General features: G+C 44.9%; 1 protein-coding gene across 3 annotated transcripts in view; it reads left to right on the top strand.

The window, feature by feature from the left end:
• Positions 1 to 24,317, top strand: part of LOC139053387 (splicing factor 3B subunit 2-like) — a 56,307-nt gene that overhangs the window by 1,559 nt on the left and 30,431 nt on the right. For 2 of the 3 annotated variants that reach the window (XM_070530401.1, XM_070530400.1), the window contains exons 2-11: positions 134 to 186; positions 356 to 406; positions 546 to 608; positions 3,315 to 3,440; positions 5,965 to 6,021; positions 9,008 to 9,217; positions 11,245 to 11,739; positions 16,335 to 16,512; positions 17,897 to 18,000; positions 22,813 to 22,958. In XM_070530401.1, coding sequence (XP_070386502.1) covers positions 383 to 406; positions 546 to 608; positions 3,315 to 3,440; positions 5,965 to 6,021; positions 9,008 to 9,217; positions 11,245 to 11,739; positions 16,335 to 16,512; positions 17,897 to 18,000; positions 22,813 to 22,958 — 1,403 coding nt within the window. In that variant the 5' untranslated portion in view covers positions 134 to 186; positions 356 to 382. The remainder of the gene's footprint in view (positions 1 to 133; positions 187 to 355; positions 407 to 545; positions 609 to 3,314; positions 3,441 to 5,964; positions 6,022 to 9,007; positions 9,218 to 11,244; positions 11,740 to 16,334; positions 16,513 to 17,896; positions 18,001 to 22,812; positions 22,959 to 24,317) is intronic. The other variant, XM_070530402.1, reaches the window with a different exon arrangement.

Below are 24,317 nucleotides of genomic sequence, written 5' to 3'. Positions count from 1 at the left end.
TAGTCCTTAGAGTGATTAAGACTTTGTGCATTTCCTAATTATTTTTCCGTTCCCGGGTTATGTGTCAGTGCGTGCAACTTTGCTTTCAAGGTTCGTTTCGGTGCTGACTCGCCGTCTTTCGCATTGATCGCAGGACTGAAGGCCGACCTTGTGAAAAGGCTCCAGGCCGCGATAGACGAAGAAAATGTAAGTGCAAACCATTGATGATGTGCAATTGCAATTGGAGTGTTTGCGTGTTTTGGCGATCGACAGCTGGTTTAACGAAACCACGAGCGGCAGCTTTTTCGCTTTACCAGTTGCGATTAGCCGGGCGCTTGTCAGTTTTGTGTGCTCACGTTCGTATTTTTGCTGCTAGGAGGTGACTCCAGCGCAGGAAGAAAGCATGGACACTGAAGAAGACTCGCAGGTGGGTGTCGATTCTGCAGACACCCTGTTGTCGCTCTCGATATTCTTTTGGTCTGCGTCTACTCGGACCCAAAATAGTGCCGTCGCAGAAACGCTCTCTCGTTTGAGACATTACTTGATACCGTACTTCTTCTTGTCAGGGTGCCCAGGAAGCCCCTGCTCTTGAGCAAGAAGATGCGTCGATTGAAAAGCCCGAAGACAAGGTATGTTTTGACCTTTGCCGTCCTTTTGAACATATTAGCAGGTTCCCCACTTTGATAAGCCTTGATATTCGTGCATACTCCTTCGTCAGGGCCAGCATTGGCACACACCAAAAATGTTGCTGCGCTAGAACTCCTCTTAAGAACAGCTGTCTACCAGTCATCATGTTGGACACATTAGCGAAAGCGGTCGGCCAGTGGCAAAGAGTTTTTGTGAATTTGGCCCCAGTTCCCTAGCCTAAAGCTTTTACAATGTAGAATACATTATAACCTGTGCAATCATTTAAAGAGAAGACGTACACGGCAATACAGGCTTGTATTCTTTTTTCCAGCAATTGCATTTCCTCATCCATATGTCATTAAGAGTTTGGTGCTTCAAGACGTAAGTAGGTGGTTTTAATGTAGAGTGACTAGCTTACTTCTCTATTGTACTGGTTTGTAAACCTGGGCTATACGGAACTGAATTATGGCTTGGAAATGTGAAATGACAAAGTAATGTGTATAAAAGTCTTTCACAGCTAGACAGCACTTGTTCTGTGTTGCCCATAACTCTCATCTGTAATGTTACTTTTTCCTGTAATATTGCGCTATTATTCTACTGCATTACAGGGTACAAAATCTATAAAGCAAACAAGCACACAGACAGACCGAATAGCTTTGTAATGTAACCTGGAAGGCCAGCACTCGCCTGTCAAGACTGCCCCTGTCACGTTTTGTAGACTGTCACAACCCTGTAATCTATAATCATCTGTGCCATTAATCGAATAAGGCTTCCTGCCTGCCTGAGCATTGACTCAAACAAAGCGTTTAGTTTTGAGGTGTCGTGAATTTTTGAAAAGTAATGACATGGACAGTATCGGATTACTCCTGCTAGCCCGAAATGAAGGCACCCAGTGTGGCTGGGATGGCGAAATTGCACCATGCTGCCAGGTTATGTGGTGCTGCTATATGGTCTGCACTAGCATGGTTCACTAGCATTTGTCTCTAATAATACTTGTTGCATGCTCATGGGATGCAGCTGAAGCGTGGTGGCTTCTGGAGCTAAATGCACCTCATCTTTGCAGCTACATGTAATTTTTCTACCAACTTCATTTTGGCATCGCGAAGTTGTGCAACAGTTTTATTTTGTGAGAGCACTTGTGCTAACTTTTGGAAGCTGTGTTTGGTGAGCTTTAAAAAAAGAAAATCCGCCTCCGTTCTACCATGTGAAGGTAAATGTACAGCGAAGCTGTTGCTGGCGTTCATTAAGCAACACCAACATTAAACGACGTGACACAAGCGCCACCATCACGATCAACATACATCACGCATGCGTGCACGTTTGCAGGAGTGCTGCATACATTCTTATTCTTCTGGGCTCTTCGTCAAGCGCAAGGGCCTTATTGAATTGAATGAATGTTTAAAAGTAAATTGTCAGAAAGTGCATAAGGTATAACTTTCACACAAGCCACAGGCATGACAACTTCGGATTGTAATTTGAATACACAAGAAAACATAAATTCTGTTATGCGGAAAGTGAAAGACAAAGCCCTTTTCCAGCTGCCGTTTGAGGTCTGTTTGAGTGATTGCGGCTGTTTTTGGGTGGTACTGTTTTTCGACAGTGTTTGCCACAATGTCGATTACTACCGCAGATACATTGTGTGCACACGTGCGTCGCACGCACACGCATGTGTGCAAAAGTGCAGCATACGTCCTCATTCTCCACCTAGCACAACTGCGATATTGAACTAATTGAATCTCTCAAAGTAAAATGTGTGATAAAGCTTGTACAGTGCGACTTACACACAACCTGCAGACATGACAGCATAGGATTATAATTTGAATATACGAGAAAACTTGTAGGAAAATGTAGGAGAGGTGCTGTTTCTTGGGTCACAGACCAAGAAATCCTGTCCAACTAAAGGCTTACAGCTTTTGTTGAGAAGCACTTTTGTTGAAAGTGTGATGCACTGGCATCGGCAGCTAGTACAAGATATTACGTGCATAAAAACTTTCTGTGTTTCGTTTTGTGCCAGTTGCAGAAAACATTTGTTTGAAGTCGGACACTGCACATATCTCTGGAGAAATGGTTGCGTGTAGACTTGTTGGTTTTCAAGTCGCGCACGTGTTTGTTTGTGTGTGTGTGTGTGTGTGTGTGTGTGTGTGTGTGTGTGTGTGTGTGTGTGTGTGTGTGTGTGTGTGTGTGTGTGTGTGTGTGTGTGCGCGTGTGTGTGTGTGTGGTTTTCTCCTTGTGTGTCCTGTCAGAACTATGCAGTGCAACATTGAATCCACAGACTTTTTAAACACTAGCTTTTACCTCCTAATGTTATTTACTCCAATTCTTTAGTTTATTTGGCACCTGCGCTGTGCCGTCATTGCTTAACTTCTTTTACCTTAGTGTGGGTGTATGACTGCTTCATGAGCCTTGGTGCACACCAGAATTGGTACCTCACGAGCTACTAGTTCTCTTAGCTCTTGCATCTCATTGATGTCATGGTAGTGGGATCAGCTGGAGCGTAAACTCCCAGACAGAAAGTCCCAAGTTTGGCACTGGTTGAGATATTCTGTTCTTGGAACTTAACCAATTTATGTCATTTTATCATCATCATGACAACATGATGACAGTAATTAGAATTGCATTATCGGGAGCGTACTACTCTCGCTTCATTTTGCATATTTGTTGTCCCTTCTGCACTGATGGGCTTTCTCCTGTTGTGTGCCCATCCTCAGGAGCTCTTGGAGCACCAGAAGGAGGTATTGGGCAAGGAACAGGTGCGACTGCTCGAGGAAGAGAAGGAGCTCCTCGGAAAAGCACAACAGCAGCAGATCATGCTCGAAGCTGAGAAGCAGCAAAAGGTGAGCGGGTAGTTCGCCATTCCTTGCCAACAACCTGGTGCGCACATAGCCTATTTACCTATTGCATCTCACAGGCATTATGCAATGGTGTTACGTCACTAGGGTTACAGAGGACGTACTATCGCGGACAATTAAAACACAGGCAAGCTAGGGTTAACTGGAAGGCATTCTTTCATTTCCACTTTTGCTAATTCGTGGGTGGTCAGTGCAATTTTGGCTTGCACAGTTAGTGCAAAACCTACACCAATCAAGGCCTTATATCCTAGCTATGCAACAAGACACTGTTCAGAATTTGTGCTTGCAACGCATGCTAAAACATTAGAGTAGATCAAGATCGTACCTTTGAGTAGTTACTTGCAGAAGTGGTGTACTATGTAATCTCTTGTTTGTGTCATTTGTCTGCGATTGTAATGTACCAATCTGATGTGAGTGCAGTTTCAATATTCTGTACAGCGGAAGGCTACATTCCAATGAAAGTAAAATCCCAGCCTGATCATGTACTGAGATTTCGGTGCTCTTTCAACCTGTAGCCATTCACTACTGTGCCTCTCATAGTACCTGCTGTAGCTCTGGGACCTGGAGGAGTCGTATAAATGAAACCACAACAAATTAGGATGAAAGCACCTGCAATGGCTCTCTCTGTGTCTTTCATCGTGGTGGTCTCATTGATCTGCATTATGTCTTTAGGCCACAGATGCGTGTTCACTTCTTTTGTGTCAATCAGGTTGCTTGTAAAAGCAGCAGCAGATTAGTTCCCTCCATTCTTTTGTGGCAGTTAGCGCGTTCAGATGCTATGTGACACCAATCATAGTTGCCATTGGGATTTGCCCACTCTTTTCAGTCTTTTTTCTTGTGGTAGGTAGTGCTTTGAGACCTTTTGCAACTTTGTACCGCCTTTGGGATCTGCTCAGGTCATAATGAACCAGATTGTAACATTTTCTCGCTGGGGTACAGTACGAAATGTGTTGTCATGCTGTCGCCATCATACTACCGTCGTCCCCTTTCTACTGCCGTCGCAAGCATTCTCACATTGCACACTCTCACTTTGCACAAACATGCCCATCCGTCTAGTAACACTGCATAGGAACCTAAACAGTGGATAGCCAACTACCTGCAGAATACTTCGTATAACACTATGCCCACAATATGTTGCATCGGGATAGTTTTTTGTATTTCACTTGCACTGCGTAGTCATATTAAACTTCAAACAAGCACACACGGGAGAGCAAGGTGAGCTCGGGCTCCCCGTGGTAAGGCAAAGCGGTGCTAAAATACAACCATCGGTTGTATTTTAGCAGTGCTCAATAAAAGAATGAAAATCACTTTGTCATAAGTCTTCAGAAGAAACTGTACCATGTGAACTCTTGCCACGTACATGGAAGGAAACAATAGAGAGCGCAGAAGGGAGCAAACTTGGTTATTCCATGCGCCGGGATGTAGAGGCACTATGCATAAAAATTCAGGGATGCTTGTACAACTTTCAGCAGCCACTTATCACAGACGAATAACAGCTTTCAGTATTGTTTTACTAATCAAATTAGGCTACATGTGGCACTGCACGACAAGGAGGGAAGGTGTCTAATACATTTTTAGTAAAGAAGACAACTATTGGCGTGGTAATTAAATAGTGACAGAATCGAATTGAATACTTTTAAAAAAGTATTCGAATAAGAAAAAGCCATTTTCACTTATCAATACAAAATTATGTTCATATCGTTCAATGTTAACAAGTTTCTGTCATGACATTGCACATTATGAGGAAGCATTGTTTAATAAATGTCCAAATGGAGTGTCCTGAACAAATAAGCAATCGTATTTTAATAAGGAGTGCTTGAAATGAGGCAATGATGTGGTTTAGAAGGAAATGTCTTAACTTTCTGAGCAATGAGTATGGCGCTCTACCACATAGCTCCTTGTCCACTACAGTTGTCAGGATTAAATTTATTGCTCTTTTGCTCCTATTCACATTTTCCGCAACTTGATGATTTACACTCTTCGAAAGCTGTTAGAAACGTATTCGTTTTAAAATACTGATTTCTTATTTTTTTATTCTAACAGTTAATTCGAAGACGGAATAAAATAGTCTATTATTCGAATTGTTATTTGTAATTTGTTAACATTCGACCCTCAAAGGCAACTGATAGGGCTGTTACTGGTCATGAGGCACCGAATGCCTACAGGATTGGTGCCAAGTGCCAGAAAGGCAACTGCTACACTGTGCAGAAGTCTTGGCAGCTTGACAGAGATCGCAGCAACCTCTCGAGTATCAGTTTTCATCATTGTAGCGTGACATTGCAAAATGCATTGCTGGTGCCATAATTGTATGCAGCGATTGACCAATTCAGATGAATTTACTCCTGGATGGTTTAGGAACAGCAGCAAAAGGCAATTAGGCTGACTCTACACTTTTTGTAGCACTGCACTTCGTTCGTCTCGCTTAACTTCTGCCATGTGAATCTGCTATGCTTCGTGACGGTTTCCATCGGGAGCAAAATGTGGTACAAGTGTGTCCTTCCTTTTGCAGATCCTGGAGCAGACTCGCATACTTGAGGAGGAGAGGCAGCACAGGCTTCAGCAGCAGGTGAGGCAGCTGCTCTCCACTAAAATTCACAAGTGAAAAAGTGTTAGGGACTTGGCTGTAAACAAGCATACTGTTCTTTCCAGTAGTTGCTCCGAGCAAAGGTTAAACTTCACTTGCATTTGCTAGAATGTTCTTAGAAAGCCTCATTGCTAAGGAGGACACCTCAGTTTCTCATCACTGCTGCTTGGGGTTCCGATTCATCGACTATATACTTTGCGTCACTAATTTTAAGCAGTGCAGTGAAAGCTGTGGGTCGCATCAGCAAACCAGAATAGAGAAACTGAAGGACTCCTCCATTGTCCACCTCTGTGTTACACCAACTTAATGGAAGCTTCTTAGTAGGAACAGCAGCACACAACGGCCATGCCCTTCTCAGAAAGCGCAACTGGCTCTAGTTGACACATGTCCCATCCTTAACTGCGCTGCACAGAGATGTTGAGCCGAAGTATAGCTTGCATAGTACCCTGACACGTACTTTGCAATTGTCTTGAGCTATAGCATTACTCGTGTTATAATTCAAACTCCTAGGGATGACAGATATTTTTTAGTTTTCTGAAGTCGATTAAAATGGATTGAAGACGGAAATTACGATTTGTGTGGGAGCAGATTCATGCGCAGAGTAATTTTATACTGTAAAAGCACTGTACAACTAATAACTGCAAGTTCTACGTTGGAGTTGTCCTATGAATGCACATCCTGAATACCGGAGCCACAAACGTGCAGCGTAGTCATTGTAATCTTCTTATGATGCATTGATATTCGGTGCGATCTTGTTTCATTGGATTTTTGGAGGAACCGTTCTCATTCTGTATTTCTGTACATGGTTGCTTCAAGAAACGCTGAAATAAGTTGCTGCAGCACTTCTGTTAAATTGGCATGCAGATTAAGAGCTTTATGCAGACCTTGGCCAGGGCTTGTGTATTATACTACTGTCTTCCTTGTGGGGCGCAATCTGCAACCTGGATGGCGCCACAAACCGGCCATCTGGGAGGCAAATTCAAAACCACATAACGAGCGGGGGTGTGCCTGCATTCATGTGCATTCATAGCAGCCTGCATTCATCTACGTCATGGTGGAATAGTTGTGTGTCAGCTGGCAGTTTACTTAACGACAAGAAATGACCCTGTTTCTTCATCGTCAGCCTGTTAAATACACTGAGGAGAGACATTGTAAAAAGATAAATAAATAAAAACGGCCATGTGCTGTTTCTTGAAGCATTGCAGGCTTGGCTGAGTTATTTCTCCAGCCAGCTGTATAGTGTAACGCACTGGATGAGTAGCATGTATACCAGGTGAAATAGTTGCAGCTGATTGGCACAGGGCATCTGAAGAAGCTGTGTGCTGTGGCTTGCGGCAGGGAACGTAGTTACAGCAAACCAGCACACATTCAAAAAGGACAAAGATGGGAGAACAGATGGGCATGAAGCATCGGCTTCCAATGAAGATTTTGTTCCAATGCAACACACAAATTGGAACACCTTCCGCACACCAAATTGGATGCCTACATTTAATAAACCATCAGTTAATGCAAAATCAAACTGGTTTTTCACTGGGCTGGCCAATAGCCAATGTATGCTAGTGAAGTAACTGAGCTCCTCCTGTGACAGTGGGGATGGCAAACTGGGTTCGTTCATTCTGGTCATTATGCATTGTTCTGTCAAAATGAGAATGAACTGACAGAGAAAGCATGCAAACACAAGTGGTAGCTCTGTTGATGGTGCGTCAACAAATGTGCAAAGTGTGCCTGTTTGCATGTACTTGTGTTGCATTGAAATAAAACCTTTGTTAGGAGTCAGTTCTGCTCACTCTGTTCCGTGTTGTCCATTCTGCCTTTGTCCTAAGGCTGAAATGGGTTTAGACTGAGGCTGAACTGACGACATGGGACAATAGGGAAATGAGGTAAGGACGTCGCTGAGCTAACAACGGGGTGTGCACGTGTCAGCACTGCTTCTGTACCTCTGACAACCAGTGAAAAAGCATATCTTCCTGGCAGGTGACTTTCGATGGCGTATCGGCCTCCCTGCGTGGTCAATATGAAATGCAGATGCTGTGTATTGGCATTGTATTTTTATTGTGATGGCAATCATATGGACACTCCACGGGCATTTCCACCATCACCATGATGTTCCGGATAAAGTCGAAGTGCAGTAACATTGTGGCAGTGTGCTCTATGCTGTGTGTGAAAGTGAGCCAAGGATGGTGGCTCCATCTTGAATGCACAAGTGAGGAAGAGTGGTGTCTTCAATATAGCGTGTAAGGCACTGGGGGAGGGGTTCTACTCCACGTGCCCTATCTTGAAAGCGATCTGCGTTGGGGACAGAGTTTAGGTGCACCGATGGCTGACAGCTTCATGTGCACTGTGTTCTTGCCGCTTAGTTCACGTTGAAGCAAGAGGCAGCATGAAGGTCAGTTCGCTTGCTGCTGCTGCTGCCGCGCTTCCTCACGCCGGCATTCCGACAGCGAGTGTCCGCGGTCATCAAGTGAGACGTGTTCATGTTTGCCTGTTGCGAGGCGCCACGCTTGTTAATTTAGTTAGGTTAGTAAGGGAATGTTCTGAAGTTTATACGGCCGATAAAACTATTATCCTTACTTCATATAGCTGTCTAATAATTTGCTGTTGTGATCGATGCTTCGCCTTTCGGGTGAAACTGCAACTTTATTTGCATATGCGCAGCTGTATGGGATAGAGCATGCAAAAAAAAAAAGAAAACTAGGTTGATAATTCAACTACGTCCCTGTCTTGTTTTCCTCTTGTCCCATGTCTTCAGTTCAACTGTTAGTTCAGCTGCCTTAGCGAAGAACCAACTAGCTCAGTTGAATACCATTCTGACATGCCTTTGTTCATCTTGAATTGTGTACGTGTCTGCTGAAAGTAACAGATAATATGAAGCCGTCCAGTCCTGTATGTGAGTCCAGTCCTGCACACGTACGTTTCTGAAGGAGCCTAGCTTGCATTGTTGAGGGCGCCGCACTTACGCTTCGTGCAGCTGTTCCCCGTGACCGAGCAGGTTGTGGCCCACCAAGTGGTGACCACACCAGCAGTGTTGGTGACTCCGGCTGGTAGCCCGCTTGCTGTGGCCACAGCCAAGGCTGCGGCGGCCGCTGCGCCCGCTGCTCCCATGGTGCTGGCGACAGCCGCCACGGCCATGTCCCCCATGTCAGCAGCCATTCCCCAGCAGGCCACGGTGCTGGCACCGGTCAGTCCCCCCCCCCCTCCCCCTCCACTTCATATCTGCTCACATTGGAGGGACAGTAAAAAAAAAAAATAGGTGGATTCATGCAACAATGCTAAAGGAACACCACTCTACCAATAAGAGGAAGGCCTGATAAACCAGAAAACAAAATACTGGTGGCAGCAGCAACGTCCAAGTTCCTGCACAAATTTGCCAAGAGGTTACGGATGTTGATGCTGTCTACTCAGTGCATTTAATTTTTATCGGTACAGACGGACTATATTGTCTATTTGGATAGCCAGAAATTCAACTTGGGAAGTTTAGGGAATGTTTACTGTACCGTAATGACCTTAAAAAAAAAACAAAAAAAAAGTAAGCTTTAACAACAGTGATCTCGGACTGAATAATGGCACTGGGTTTTCAGCACGAAATTTGTAAAGGGGTAGTTTAGCCTTCAGTTTCCTTTCTGGTAATCGCCCTCTTACTTATAAATTAACGAAAATAGTTTTTAAAGAATACTTTTTTAGTCTAAACTCACTGAACGTTTCCCTTCAGAGTTCGTTTAACTGGTAGCAAGCTACTGTCAGAAAGTGGTGAGCAAACCGGGCTTGTAACAAGTCGGCAGAAGAGCCTGCTGATAAGAAAAAAGAAATATGTTTTAGTCTTGGAGCAAGTTATATTTCGTTTCTTTTTCCTTGCCCCTTATCACTTGAGCAGGAATTCTTGTTCATGTAAAGTAGGACCTTGTGAATGCATACCTGCAGGAAATGTGGGCAAGATTCACAAGTGGTAGCACGAATTAATCAAGCTTTATGCCTCCCTGTCATTTCCGGCAGTAGCAAGGATTTGATGTGACTGCCGCCAATTTCCGAGCAGGCCCTTTCTTTCCCTCTGGCTTCTTCTTACAATTATTTTCTGTCTACTTATGTTGGCAAGAGCTTGGCAATGGCTCCTTGAAACTTCCATGTAAAGCAGAGGTCTCAGACTTGCTACAAGCTTCAGGCCACACAAGAGTATGTGGGCCATCATTCACTGCACAGTTGCGTGTTCAGATTACGAAGCTGCCTGTGGTTTTTTAACTGGAGGTGGGGGACACTGACTACTCGAGAGGGCTGGCCAAGTGGTATAGCCTCGAAGGCTGCATTTAATACCCGTGATCTAGAGGTTGTTAGGGTGGCTGCTGCTAGCGGAGGGACAACAATGCTTGCTTGCAATTTCGCTGTTGAAGTTATCTAGAACTGCACTTGAAGCTCTGTATATTAACAAGGTTTTACTGTAGCCTGCATGCTGCATCTGTGTTCAACACATGCTAAGTCATTCAGTGTGATTTTGAAGCAACTGGTTTGAAATGGCAAATGTTACATGTGTGGTTGATCACTCCGGTTTCACATATGCAAGCAGTTTGCATGGCTAATTAGGGCTTTGTTAGTACATATGATTGGCAGTTGCAAGTATATAAATTCAACTTGTTGCTAAGGTCAGCAGAAGTTTTGTGCCACTACTAGAATTCAGGAAAAAGTGTGTGAGGCAAAGTATGACTTATGTGACTGTGGCATTGTTTGTGCTGGCTGGTAGAGAGAAGCTGGTTTTGATTGCCAAGCTGGTGTTTCTGTAGCTTTCCACATTGTGCAAGACTGGTGTGATGAGTCGCCTGTACACTTGACACTCAGGCATCCTGTATGCTGTTCAGTTCAACGATAACAAATGCCCGTGCGCTGGCGCTTATGCTGACATTGCTACATTAGCGTTACTCATTGCTGCCATTTCACACCGGTAATCTTTTTTTTTTTTTTGAGCACATGCTTGGACGTTTGTTTGGAAGTGCTATTATTTGGTCAGGATGGTAGCTGCTGGTGTCATGTAGTGCAGAAAATTTCTAGAGCAAATGTTGCTCCTGTTTTTGACATCAGTTTTCTTGATTTCAAGTCAAGTGCATTGCAGTGACGGCTTTCTAGGAATTGCCTGCGTGCATGTCTTGTATGCTGTGCCACGTTTTACTGAAAAGTTGCGACGCATCGTCATTCCCCATGTCGTGCCCCTTTTTGGCACAGGTGAGTCTGGTGGGAACAGCACCTGTTGCAGCAGGTCAGGGCACTACCATCCTGACACCTGTTATGGTGACCCCCGTTTCCACCGTGGTGCCCCCGCCACCACCGCCACCACCGCCGCCGCCACCGCCACCACTTCCCCCGCCCCCTGCCTCATCCCCAGCTGGTGTGACCCCCATGGGAGTCATGCCACAACCTCCACAAGCACCAGCTGGTCTGCCGGGTTCTGTGCCACCACCACCACCACCACCACACCTCCCACCACAAGGAGTACCCCCTCCAGGGTTGCCCCCACCCGGCATACCGCCTCCTCCAAGAGGTGCCCCTCCCAGGGGTCCACCACCAGGAGTACCTCCGCCAGGAGTACCTCCGCCAGGATTACCACCGCCAGGACTGCCCCCACCAGGAGTACCGCCACCGGGGGTACCGCCACCTGGAGTACTGCCACCAGCTCGTCCTCCAACTGGCACTGTAGGACAGAGAACTGGTCCTGCACTGGTGAGTGTTTTGAAGTTGCCTCTGTGCCCAGTGGTGGGCTTGGTATAAGACAGGCTCTGGAACTCTGGGAGGGGGAGCACGGCGAGTGCATACGTTTCCTGCACTTCAGGACCCCTTCTTTCATTTCTTTTAAGCCTTTCGTAAGGCTTAAAGGGGCCCTCGAACACTTTTCAATCCACCTTTATTCAGTCGCGGATTGGATAGATTGATGGTTGGAGAGATAAATGCAGCAAGAATGCAGCAATGGGGTACAACACAGTCCGAACTTATTCAGCTGAGAAATTTCAAAATGCAAAAAAAAATATGCATGTCCTCCGCTCAAATTTTGCACTGTCTTCTGTCCCCATTTCTCTCACCCACTGACGTAACCCCTCGCAGCCAATGGTAAGATCCCGATTCGCCTATGTAGCGGAAGGTTGCACTCCATGTTTGCCTACACATTTATTGTTCACGGATTCCGGTTACTCCGATGTGCTGATGACGCTGATCGACCAACCTGGGACTGCGCAACATCTCTTTCCTACAATTCAGCTTTAGTTCAGCGCAGCACCACGAACAAGAAAAAGCATGCAGCAACAACGATGCAACAAGGTGAGAAGCCTGCACCACGAGGACAACGTGCAAAACGAGGCGATGAGGCTATCAATGCTGCTCACTAGCGTACAAAAGCAAGCAGAAGTTTGTGCTCAGAGCCCAGAGTTATGTCACCATACCAGAGGTAAAAGAACAGCCAGCACACCTACCTAGTTTTGTGGTTCTAAGGGTTTTATTTACGGCCGTATCTGTTTGCATCAATATAAATATTACAGCAAACAAAAGTGAACTCAATTCCTAAATTATTATGTTTTTGCTTCAATGCAGTGGTTATCTGCAACTCACTTTTTAACCAATCGCAGAGCACCGAGTTGCAACGTCGATGATGGCTCTTGCGGGCGCCACTGGGCGATGATGTGGTCGGCAGCGATGTAGTAGTTTGCTTGCCTGAATAAAATATTAAATATTGCTATATAACTGCTTTGACCAATGCTTGAAGCACCTCCAACTGTTAGTCTACACAACCTACAACAGAAATATGGTGGCTTGAAAAGTGTTTGAGGGCGCCTTTAATGTGAGGACAGGCTGCAACAAACAGTGTTTTGGCTCTTGCTCCTTTTTTCACTTCAATCCTATATTATTTCTGATTATTTTCTGAGAGGGGGTCAAGGTGGAGCTCCTGCACTCTTTCCTACGCAAACTCAAAAAATTCCTGGAGCCATTGGAGACAAAATGTTCTTGGGGAGGAGGGGGAAGTGTGTGTGTGTAGGGGGGCGGGGGCGATGTGGTGTCAACACAGCTAAAACAAAAGGCTCTTGAAGCACAACCTTGGTAACCCCAGCAACAGCGATAGGCTTCCACGTGGATTACAAATGCTTTGTTGGCTGTGTTGGTAGTGCACAGGGACATATGAGAGTTAGGGTGGTGAGGATGAATAGCAGTAAGTGGTCTGCTATTCTGGCTGAGTTGACTGGCTGGCTAGACCACATGGCGAAAGCATCAATTAGTAGGGCCACAGTCAAGTGACGTGAAGCACTTCGGCAACAGCAAAGCAAAGTGTTACTGATGGTGGTCCATAGCAGACTGAAGCGATGACGCTTCATCACCACCGCCCTGTCCCTCTCTTGAGCGCCCATAGAAGACCGTCCACGCTCTCCTAAGCTCTCCCATCTGCTCTCCACACATGTGACCGGCTTCACACACCTCTTACCAGCTTCACACACTTCACGCACATACTTTTTCCACTTTGACACTTCGAATGCTAATGCATTAAAAAAAGCTGGTTGGCTAAAGGTTGAAGCTTGACACTGGGACTTTCCAGTGTATGGCACTTTCTAGTTTACTTGAATATCTGCAGTGCTAATATCGTAATATGGGATCGGACACATACCGTATGTTGTATATGTGAACATGGCATTCTGAAACATGATTTACCGATGCCACGTTTAGACAGTACAAAGCCCATACATTCAGGACAAGCATCAAAGTTTGACTATACTCACTATGCAATTGCACAACTGTTCAACAAATCCTTACAATAGTCCTAACATTCATTATTGCTGCACGATGAAGATGGTTCAAGTTCAGTGTTTTGTGCTGTGTTTATATTGTTCTGTCCGGACTCATAGCTGATAAACCATATTTCACAATATATACGCTTAACCAATAGGGCTACCTTTATTGTTTGATTGCCTTTGTCCAGAAAACAGGTTACACTGAAAGCACAGCGGTATCAGCGAGCACAGTTGGCGATGGTTGAAAATCAGATCTTTGAGTCAAGCGCATCAGCTTTTATGCATGGCTCATCGAAGGTTCCAGCATAATCGCTGGTGCCCGCATTCCTTCCAGAAAGCACTACACAATTTGTGTTGTGCATACAATCTGATTACACAAGGTTCAGCAAGAATATACACAACAGATAGAATCAACGATAACATCCGAGTAAGTTCCAATCGTGAAGGTGCATCTTACACTGAGGGATAACTTTAAGTTGTTAGCGGGTGAAATGCAGTCCTCGAAGAAAAGATAAATAGGTACATGTGTCAGTATGTATGAACGGATGTGACTTCTGTGCCATTGTATGTCTGTTTTATTTCTTACTTGGAGCAAGAATGATGATTCCCTGCATGTCATTTTTGTTAGTGTAGTGTAGTGTAGTTAGTGTAGTGTAGTGTTAGTGTAGATGCCCTTGCTATGCCATTTTCAGTTACCTATGAGTGGCGGCTCGAATAGCACTGCCTGTAGCAAGAATCTGGCATGCAGATAAAATAGTTTGCGTCCAGCTGCTTATGCAACAAAGTGACCTTTTAGGGGCACGAAGGAGTCTCTTATTTACGATCCCATTCTCACTTTGCTGAACCTCGTGCGAAGGCTCAATTTATGAAGAAGTCTGAAGACTTGCGTTTAGAGCATACCAGAGAACAAAATGAACAGGATGTGGTTGAGCGAAGTGTATCCAAGTTACTGAAAGGAGCACATGGACTTTTTTTCTCTGTCTGGCATTATAAACTCAACATCAAAATGAATTCTTCCGCTCTGTCACGTATGTATAAAAAAGCAAGGGCTCTCTGGCGGCCCTCACTCAACATTCAGGTATGGAAGATTTTGTTAAAATTCTCAGCATTATCATTTCAACTTTTCTTTTTCTTCTCCTTTGCATTTTAGCTGAATGTTTTATCCTGGGGAGCAGTTAGTGCAGCCACTATAAATTCGCATCTACTACTTTCTTATACTGTTTTCTTAACTTTACTTTTTACTTCTTAAGACAAAGGTTTACTTGGGAGCTCCGATCTAAATAGATACATTGAAATGGAGAGATCATTTTGTTTGTCATCCGCTACACCTAATTTGATGAGGTTTGCTGCATTAAAAAAAAATAAGAAAGTAAAATAAAATAAAATATAACTACCTATTATAGAGAGCAGGCGTTCTTTTTAAACCTTATTTTCGTATTATTATTATTATTATTATTATTATTATTATTATTATTATTATTATTGTTGTTGTTATTATTATTATTATTATTATTATTATTATTATTATTATTATTATTATTATTATTATTATTATTATTATTTCTGTTTTCTTGTGCACTGCGTATAACTCTGCCATGCTGCCTTTGACATCCTCAGGGCATTATTGAGAGTCTAGTCAGTCTTTCCATTGTGCGAGAGTTATAAACAGTGGCTTGTTAAATATCCTTCCAACACAATGCTATCCTCAACAATGCTATCTTCAACATTATCTTTCTTGTATTTCTTCTATGCTTTCTGCAATGACTAAACTTTGTTAGTTGGGCCTTATGTCTGCATTTGTGTCTGTCTTTATGTGCATTCTAAAGAGGCGAGGGGACAGTGATACCACTGTGCTAAGGTTTCGGCAAGCAGTGATGGTAGTAGGCCTGAGTGCATAACGCAAGTGGTCTCAGGTCGTGAATGGCAGCTTGCCAGTGTCCTCCTTGAAAACAAAAGTGTGTTATTAATGTATTTTTCAAAGTGCTAACATATGGGTCTGACACTCAGGATAACGACGACAAATAGGTAACAAAAAATTTTAACGAAAAAGTGGATGATTATGCAGCAGGTGATGCAACAAAAAATGATAGGTGTAACGTTGAGGAATGGGAAGATGGTTGTATAGATTTGAGCGCATATACATGTAGATCACGCAATGCATAAAGTAGGTCACGCAATGCATAAAGCAGATAACCGGTGGACTCTTAGTGACAGAATGGGCACCAAGAGAATCTAGGGTTAGTTATTATGTGGTGTGAGGTGATTAGAAAGTTTTCAGGCATAGGACAGTGTTGGATAATGCAGGACAGAGGTAACTGATAATCTCTGGGAGAGGCCTTCGTCCCCCAGTGTACATAGATTAGGCCGATGAATGATGGTTGTAGAAAGTTATTTAAAGTGCTCTGCTACAGTGTGATTCACTGACGAAGTGTAGCCTTGAAATGGTAAGGGTCAGTCATTCAGCTCTTTGCATTCTGCCCACGACCTGGAAAAAGAAACCTATGCAGACATTTTCATTTGTGACACCTCGGCACTTTCGTTGCACAGCCGCCGCCACCTCCACCACCTGGCATGCTGTCGGGGGACAAGATGGACACAACAGCACCTGGCACAGATGTGGCCAGTGTGGAAATCCCTCAAGTCATCGAGGAGATCTTTGCCAACACATCTGAACGAGCTCAGGAGCTGGCCTTGGCACCGCCAGAGCCTCCCGCTGAGAAACCAGGTACCTGCTCTGGCTGATTGCCTCGTGAAAAGGCTCGTTGACCTAGTTGGTGAAGTACCATTACTCATTGAATTTAAATTGCCGTAAAAAATTATTGTTTGCAGTTGAGGGACGAGCATGTAACCATCTGTGGAATTGAAGTATGGTAGAACCTCGTTCATACGTTTTGGAAAGAAATGTGAGAAAATTCGTACTAATCGAAAATACATATGACCCAAAGTGACTGAAAAATTTGAGAGACCCCGCTGTAGCTAATATCTTTGTAATGCGAAGTGTTGCATGAATCGTTGTGCAAGAGATATGAGACGCCGATGCTTGTCGAGCTGGTGGGCGTTCAGCCAGACCGAGATACATTCTGTTGTTTTCCTATGGCATAGTGTTTAAGGACAGCCACAGAAAACCGAAACGAAATCGGAGCTGCTGGGTGATGCCGGATGCCACCGAAGCGAAATGGACGCTCACATTGCGCCGCCTGCAGCAAGGAACGGCAGCACATGTGGATTATCGCCTACTAAATGCGTGCACTGTGCTACCAAAGGCACTATGCCCCGCACACTGTAAAACAGATAGTTGAAGATGCTTATTGCAAGAGGGTTGGTGGTGATAATTGTGCATGCCGCATGCAACGACCTGGGAGTTGATTTGCTTGTACCGGAATACGAAACTGAGTGTGCGGTGGCATTTTTACACGAGATGGGTAGGCGAGTATTACAGGGAAGCTGATGAAGTGGGTGCTGTTCGCTATTGCGTGCACCTGGAGTTTTTCTTGTTTACGTGACATCTAGCAGCCAAAAAACATATCTTACCATTGCAGTTTGGTGATGTACTGAGTGTTGAGGCCAAAAAAATCATGTTTTCCCGGAACGTATGAACCGGTAAAAAATAAGCGTAACTTTATTGGGCAATGTTTTTGTGTTTTCAATTGCGAATGTTGGCTCTGGGAAATAGTATGTAACGCGATCATGTTGACTGTACTAGCTAGGTGAGTCTGTTTTGTGCCGACCATTAAAAAAAGAAAACTGAATTTCTATACTATGTGGGCTTGCTCATATTGGTGCTGATCACTGGTACAGAACTTCTTAGGTGTCTCGTGCAGTCATTATGTATTCCGGTCAATGACGTACGGTCATTATGAAACAGAACTATGAGTTTGTGTTTAAAGCCATTAATTTTTCTTGCATGTGCTTGTAATGAGGGAAAGTTCCATGAGCAGGATTCTTAAACAGGAGGGCAACATAACAAATAGCAGTGACAGAGGTTCTGACTTGCGCATTTGCAGTAATTGTAACTTTAGCACGGCTGAAGTGTCTCCTTTCATGTTGGCGGAGTGTGTACTTGAGCATTTGCACATAGATGGCTCAGAAAGAGCGATTGCTTCTTTCAGCACCCAAGAAACCACATCCACCCAGCAAGCCTAGACTTGTGGCTATGGACGAAGGGGATGATGAAGATGACGAAGAACAAGAAGGAACCAAGGTGCCTTCGGAGGTTGGTTGCTTGTACACTCTCGCAGCCGGGCATTTCTCTCACTGTCTGGGTAAGGGTTGCAGACATAAGGTTTCAAACAGCTTCAGATAGGTGTTATCAATGTGCAGCATGGTGCTGAAACTCTTGAATAGCAATGTGCATGATGAAATTATGTTCAGTTCAACTCTGAGCATAACAATGCACAATACAGCTGTGTTGTGGGACAGGACCTGTAGAAGCTCTGTTGCTTGGCTACCTATTGGCTGGTTTTGAAATCTAGTATCACAGTAATACAGTCGATTTCCATTCATTCGACCCTAGTGGGCGTGACTAATGTGATCTAATAATCCGGCAAGTCGAATTAAACAGGATGAAGAAAAAAATGGCTGTGGCTTAGGTAAGGTTAAGCCCAGGATGCGAAGCATACTAGCCTTTATTTTAGTTGTTGAACCACTGTTTAGCCTGGTGAACTGCTGTTGCTTGGCTATATTTGGTTCGGCTAGACGAAGAAACAACTCATGCATTACTTCTTCGCCTTCAAGAGTGGAACGCGACAGCGTTCCCGTCGACCCGCCAAGGGGTGTAAGACAATGGGCTACAGGGCAGCGACTACGCGCCCCGCATTGGACGCGGTGAGCGTCGAGCAAAGCAGCGTTCGGCGCGGCAACGAAATGTGCGCCTGAGCAAGAGACGCACGCCTTAGAAACAGCGCGTTTCTAAGGCAACACCGCATTCACTAGAGGCGCTTTTGTACCGCTTTGAAGCGTTGTACTCGTGGCTCAGTGGTAGCGTCTCCGTCCCACACTCCGGAGACCCTGGTTCGATTCCCACCCAGCCCGTCTTGCAAGAGTTGAGCCAAAGCCACTTCTCCTCTGTCGTGACGTCACGGTGTCACGTGATTTCATGGTCACCGCCGCGCCTGAGGAGCTGGGTTGAGCCCTCGTAATATGCTTCGCATAAAACATCAGAAACACAGCTGATTGGTTTGGCAGTATTTGACCGATTCTAACACACGCCTGCTTTTGTCTCCAAGAAAACTAACGTAGAGATAACATTAAAGCTCCTAAGCAAAGTAGACATCTTGTCTTTTAGCAAGAAAAATCGGCTAGGGTCTAGTATGTGTTGCGCAGTGGTGGTCTGTTTTCTAAAGTCAGCTTCGCTGCACGATTTTAAAGTTAGCGTCGCCGTAATACAGCCGAGTAATGCGGCAAAGCATATGAACATTGAAAGGTGTTTTTTGCCCAATTTTATTGAGGGGTTGGGGGAGGTACGCATTAGAATCTGGTAAATACTGTGATCAGACATTGTGAGCTACCATCATTGCTGGAAAATCTGCCTCAGTCAGGCGAAAAATATGAGTTTTCGACGGTAGATGACGTGTTTTCAATGCATTCATTGTTCCCCAAAGCTGTGCCAAGACACGCAGTGCCAGTCGGAGTTGCTATAGAGGTCAGGTGCATGCATGCCGGCTTGTCAAGTCATGTTCTAATTATCCGGTGAAGGCCAATTTTAGGATCAACATAATGAAAGTTTGGACCCATAGAAATGCATGGGTGCTGGCCGGGACCTAATGAAAGTTTGGACCCATAGAAATGCATAGGCGCTGGCCGGGGCCTTCAGTTGGCATCGAAGTAAAAAAAACAAAAACAAATTAATCATAGTTGAATTAACCAATGTCTACTCTACTGCCATAAAATTCTGATAATGATTGTACTACTATATATGAATTGGCGTGTTTTGCGATATACACAGTAATGCCATGTTTTAATTGCGTGCAGTAATGCGATACACAATTTGCACGTTTTACACAGTAATGTGCACTCTGCTGGCTTCACTATTCTGCTTTCTACAAAATGCAAAATATAATACAGCTGCTATGGTGGCTTTGCAGAACACAAGGTTACGTGTTTTATTCCTAGTGACGACAGGTACATTCCGTTGTGTGTGAATTGCAAAAATGGTCGTGCAAGGGGCTTTGAGTGTACCCCAAAGGAACCCAGGTGGTCAGAATTAACCTAGAACCTTCCATTACGGCATCTCACGTAGCGTTGTATGCTGCTTTGGAATGTTAAGCCCCAACAATAAATTAAAATGTAATACCAAGTTATCATTCGGACATGTCTTGCATATCTGCATTGAGTAGCATAGAGCGGGGTAAAGAAATTGAACATCAAATTCATGAATCAATGAGTCAGATCCAAAGAAGCGCTCTATTCGAAAATCAGGACATTTGCAGACTCCGAGCTTGCTGCTCTGGAATATGGCACATTATAGTACATTAAAGAATACTGTTTATAGAACTGGAACAGAGGAATGTGTGCGGGCCTGTTTCGCTCACTCAAATTTGAAATTGTGGGGCTGTTTGTTCCACGTGGAATGATGTGGCATTCCTCCTCGAGTTCTTGTGGCTGCAACCGGGGTCTGTAGTAAAAATGAAAAGTTGCAAGCGCATCTCCAGAGGCATCGTGGCTGAAGAGATCATGTGGTGACATTCAAGCCACTGTCATGCGTGCACAGGGGAAGTGGGAATATTGCCGAGAAATCTCGGCCGTACCTTGTTGCTGGGCTCATAGTGTTTTGCTCATCTGCTGACCCTTGTTGTTTCATGCTTAGCAGGTGAAGCTTGGTGAGCTACACAAGTAGTACTTTCATAGAAGTGTCACTCCGCACATTTCGCAGTGCGGTTGTTTTTGATCTGCAGCGTTTTCTAAGGAATACAGTGAAATCTCTACGTAACGAACTTCAGGGGACCGCAGTAAATTGGACCGCGGTTATTCCGAAATATCGTTATAGTGAAAGCCCCAAAATTAGCTATTCCACTCATCAATTCATCAGTTGATAAGTTGTCACCATATGGGCTATCCAAGGAAACGTTGCTGCTGGCCCTTGGCATACGCTGTTGCTATTTTCCATGGATTCTGCCGCCACGCACCACCAAAGCACTGTATAATAAGAGTGACGCGTGCAAAACAGACACCGACGCCGAGAAAATTACCGAAAAAAGGTAGCTTTATCTTGCCTCCAAGGCACGATGTTTCTTGCTTTTTTATTTTTCACATTTGTTGCCGCGGGCAACGCAACTGTCTCGCTCGAGGTGGACACTTGAACTTTTCAAAAGCACAAACGCGTGTAAACGACTGTCCGTAATGTGCGAAGTCCGATGGTGTGGCATATCCGCGAGTACGGAGGTTACATTTCACCATGCGCATAGCTAGTATGGCCACAGAAAGAAGTGCGAAAGAAAGAGACATGCACAGAAAGAAGGGTGAAACAAGGAAGAGACGCGCCTCAGGTGACACTTTTCTGGGCAGAGCATGCGCTCGCAAAACTTGATGCGTGGTCGCCTCCACTCGCCCGCATTCTTTTTTTTCTCTGGTGCCATCTCGGGTTTTCTTAACCATGCGCCGGGACGTCTGCTCTCTGCGCCTTGTTGTTTGGTAGCCTACTGTTTCGGCTGCCATGAAGGATACACTAAGAATCCCCAGATTTCGGAATATTAGTTCATAGTACTGACACGTTGTTAACGTCACGGGGAAACTTAATAACAATCGTTATTCTGAAAAGTTTGGTATTCTGAAGTTTGCAGTACTGAAATATTTTTACATTGAAACTATAAGGAGTCAGCAGGGGATTTCTGAAAAGTTCGTTAGTCTGAAAAGTTTTTTAATGTGGCGTTCATAGTAACGAGGTTTCATTGTAGCTACTCCATGTATTGCAACTACAAGTTATGGACATCAATTGAAGTAGTAAAAGCAAGGCGCAGAAGACCAGGACTCAAGAAGAAGAACACAAATGACAGGAGGCGCCAGTCCTGTCGTTTGTCTTCTTCTTCTTGAGTCCTGGTCTTCTGCACCTTGCCTTTACTACTTCAAGCATGAACCAACTAGCCCAAGCAAGAGTTCTATATGGACGTGAAGTTACGTCAAGTTACGTATTTGTGCACGTATGTGCACTACAGGCGCATTCAATTTTTGCTGCACCATCGTGAACCAGTTCACGACACTGCACGAGAAGCTCAGGAATTGTGCTGCTTGATTACAGTGGTGCAGGCACAACGCAACACTTGAAGACGAATGCCAAAGTGCAGACGTGGTACAGACATTATGTGTTGTCCAACTGGCATGCGCCGACTGTGCAAGTTTGGGATGTCCCAAACCGCAGATATGATTTGCTTCTGAGGTGTAAATATACTTCACTTTTGTGTAGACGCAGCAGACACTTAAGTAGAGTTTCAGAGGCACTTGTGGGCGCGTGCAGCGTCGTCTGTTGCACTGCCACTTCGCATCTGTAAGTCTGCACCAGGCCGGCACCAACAATACGGAGGGCGCAGAAAAATTGTGAACCAGCCCTGCACCTTCTCTGCATCTCTAGAAGCAAATGGAATGGTTCAGAGGGCACCATTGCTGCACCGCTGAAATGAATGGCAGGCTGTAGCACCTCGTGAACGGGTTCAAGTAGTGCAGGCGAATTGAACAGACCTTATATTTTGATTGCAAACGAAAGTCGTGCGCTTGGGCTGCTGGGTGAAAAAATTTGTTACTCTGGTAATTTGATAGTAACACCTGTGACAGTTTCCATGTAATAAACACGCCATCTTTTGCAGCATAAAAGTGTAAGGCTTGACATTACATGTTTTCGTCTTTTTCACTCATATATGAATCAGTATATTTTGGGTCGCAAATGCAAGGAGTGAGGGAGATCTCTCTAGCCTGTGTAGTGTGTGCTGCTATGCGTGAAATGGCGTGTATAGCTCTGTTGCCAAGGGCCGTTGACTGTGCGGTGGTATTGTCACATAAAGTACCCACCTTGCTGGGATTGATCCTGTTTGCCCAGTCCAAGAACAAGAAGAAGAAGAAAAAGAAGAAGAAGCGCGCTCAGCGAAAGCAGCAGCAGCAACAGCAACAAAAGCAGGATGATGCTGCCAAGAAAGCGGGTGGGAAGGAAGGCGACAAGACAGACAAAGAGGATGTGGATGTGGAGTGAGTCTGGTGTTTTCTGCATCTTCTGATTGCTTGTTTGACAGCTTTTTGTGAGCTCAGCATATAACATTTCACCCCAGTGACAAGTATTGCAGTTAATCTGTGGCCACTATCCTCATAAAACACAGTGGCCAGCTTCGTGGGCGTTGGCTCTGATCCCTTTCAAAATTAAACCAGAAAAGATAAGCAATAAGTGCCATATTTCCTTGTGTAAAGCCTGTCCTTGGTTAAGGCCTGCGCCCCCATTTTGGAGTGCTGTTTAATTTTTGAGGGCCGTTGCTAGATGACCCTATTGCACCCTGCCAACAATGGCATAGTACCATCACCTCCGTATGCCGCAATTGGCACCAAACCGCAATGTTCATCACCATCTCTGTTGAAGCGGCATTGGTTAGGCCTCACCGGTAGGTATGGCGGGCGGCAAGCCAAAAGCAAGAAGTTTGCCCTGTTCTTCCTTAAAATGCCTGTACCAGTAGACCGCGTAGGTGGTCAGGCGTAAGATCACGTGCACTGGCTGGACTGACAGCCACATGTGCGAAGCAGAGTTTAGATCCGAGAGCGATCAGTCGTCAAGTACCATGAATGCCTACCAGTTTATGTGTGCACTTACTCACTGAGCAAAACAGCCTAAGTTCACCTGTGGGCATAACGTCATTAAAGGTCCAAACTAATTTTGTGCAGCACAACCTAAACTGACAGTGTCACGAAGTGAAGGCTGTGTGCGTGGTATCTGCATCCTCATGACGACCCGTGATGCATGTCGTGCTGGGTGATGGGTTAACGAGAAACGCACCCGCAGCCTCTGCCATCACGAAATATCAAGTAAAGCTTATTTTAAGGCAGCACAACACTGAGGAAAAGTCTGTGAAATAATCTTTAGCTGAGCTGTTGCACTAGTCCATAACACCAGTTTTACCTTTGCAATTTATTGTTTTCAGACTGTGCGATATTCGGACGTTTTCATACGATTGTCTGTGTTCAAATAATTTGGTCGGCAACTGTAAATGTGTTTATAGTCGGTCACCAGTGGTTGTGTTCGTTTACATGGTATGCAGTCTGAGCACAGTTCGAGGCTTCAGTGCCTAGCCGTAAGCCTACCTTATGAAAGAAGGCCTGCACCCAAAGCATACTGATAAGCTGCTCCGCTTAAAGCGAACTGCCATGATGTGTGTTCACACTTACAGCGGCACTCGGTGCCTTTCGTGCTGAATGAAGCATTCCATGCTGGGCGAGCAAGCAACCCTCTCCACATGCCAGCTGCACCAACGACCTGCGCACCCCTTTTTTTCCTCCATGCTGCGCCCACATGTTATCACTGGCTAGCGAGGGCTCACTCACGGCGGCGCTCAGCGCCTTTAG

The sequence above is a fragment of the Dermacentor albipictus genome, unplaced genomic scaffold (assembly GCF_038994185.2).
Source record: "Dermacentor albipictus isolate Rhodes 1998 colony unplaced genomic scaffold, USDA_Dalb.pri_finalv2 scaffold_107, whole genome shotgun sequence".
Taxonomy (NCBI): Eukaryota; Metazoa; Arthropoda; class Arachnida; order Ixodida; family Ixodidae; genus Dermacentor; species Dermacentor albipictus.
This window is presented reverse-complemented; position numbering and strand designations above follow the sequence as displayed.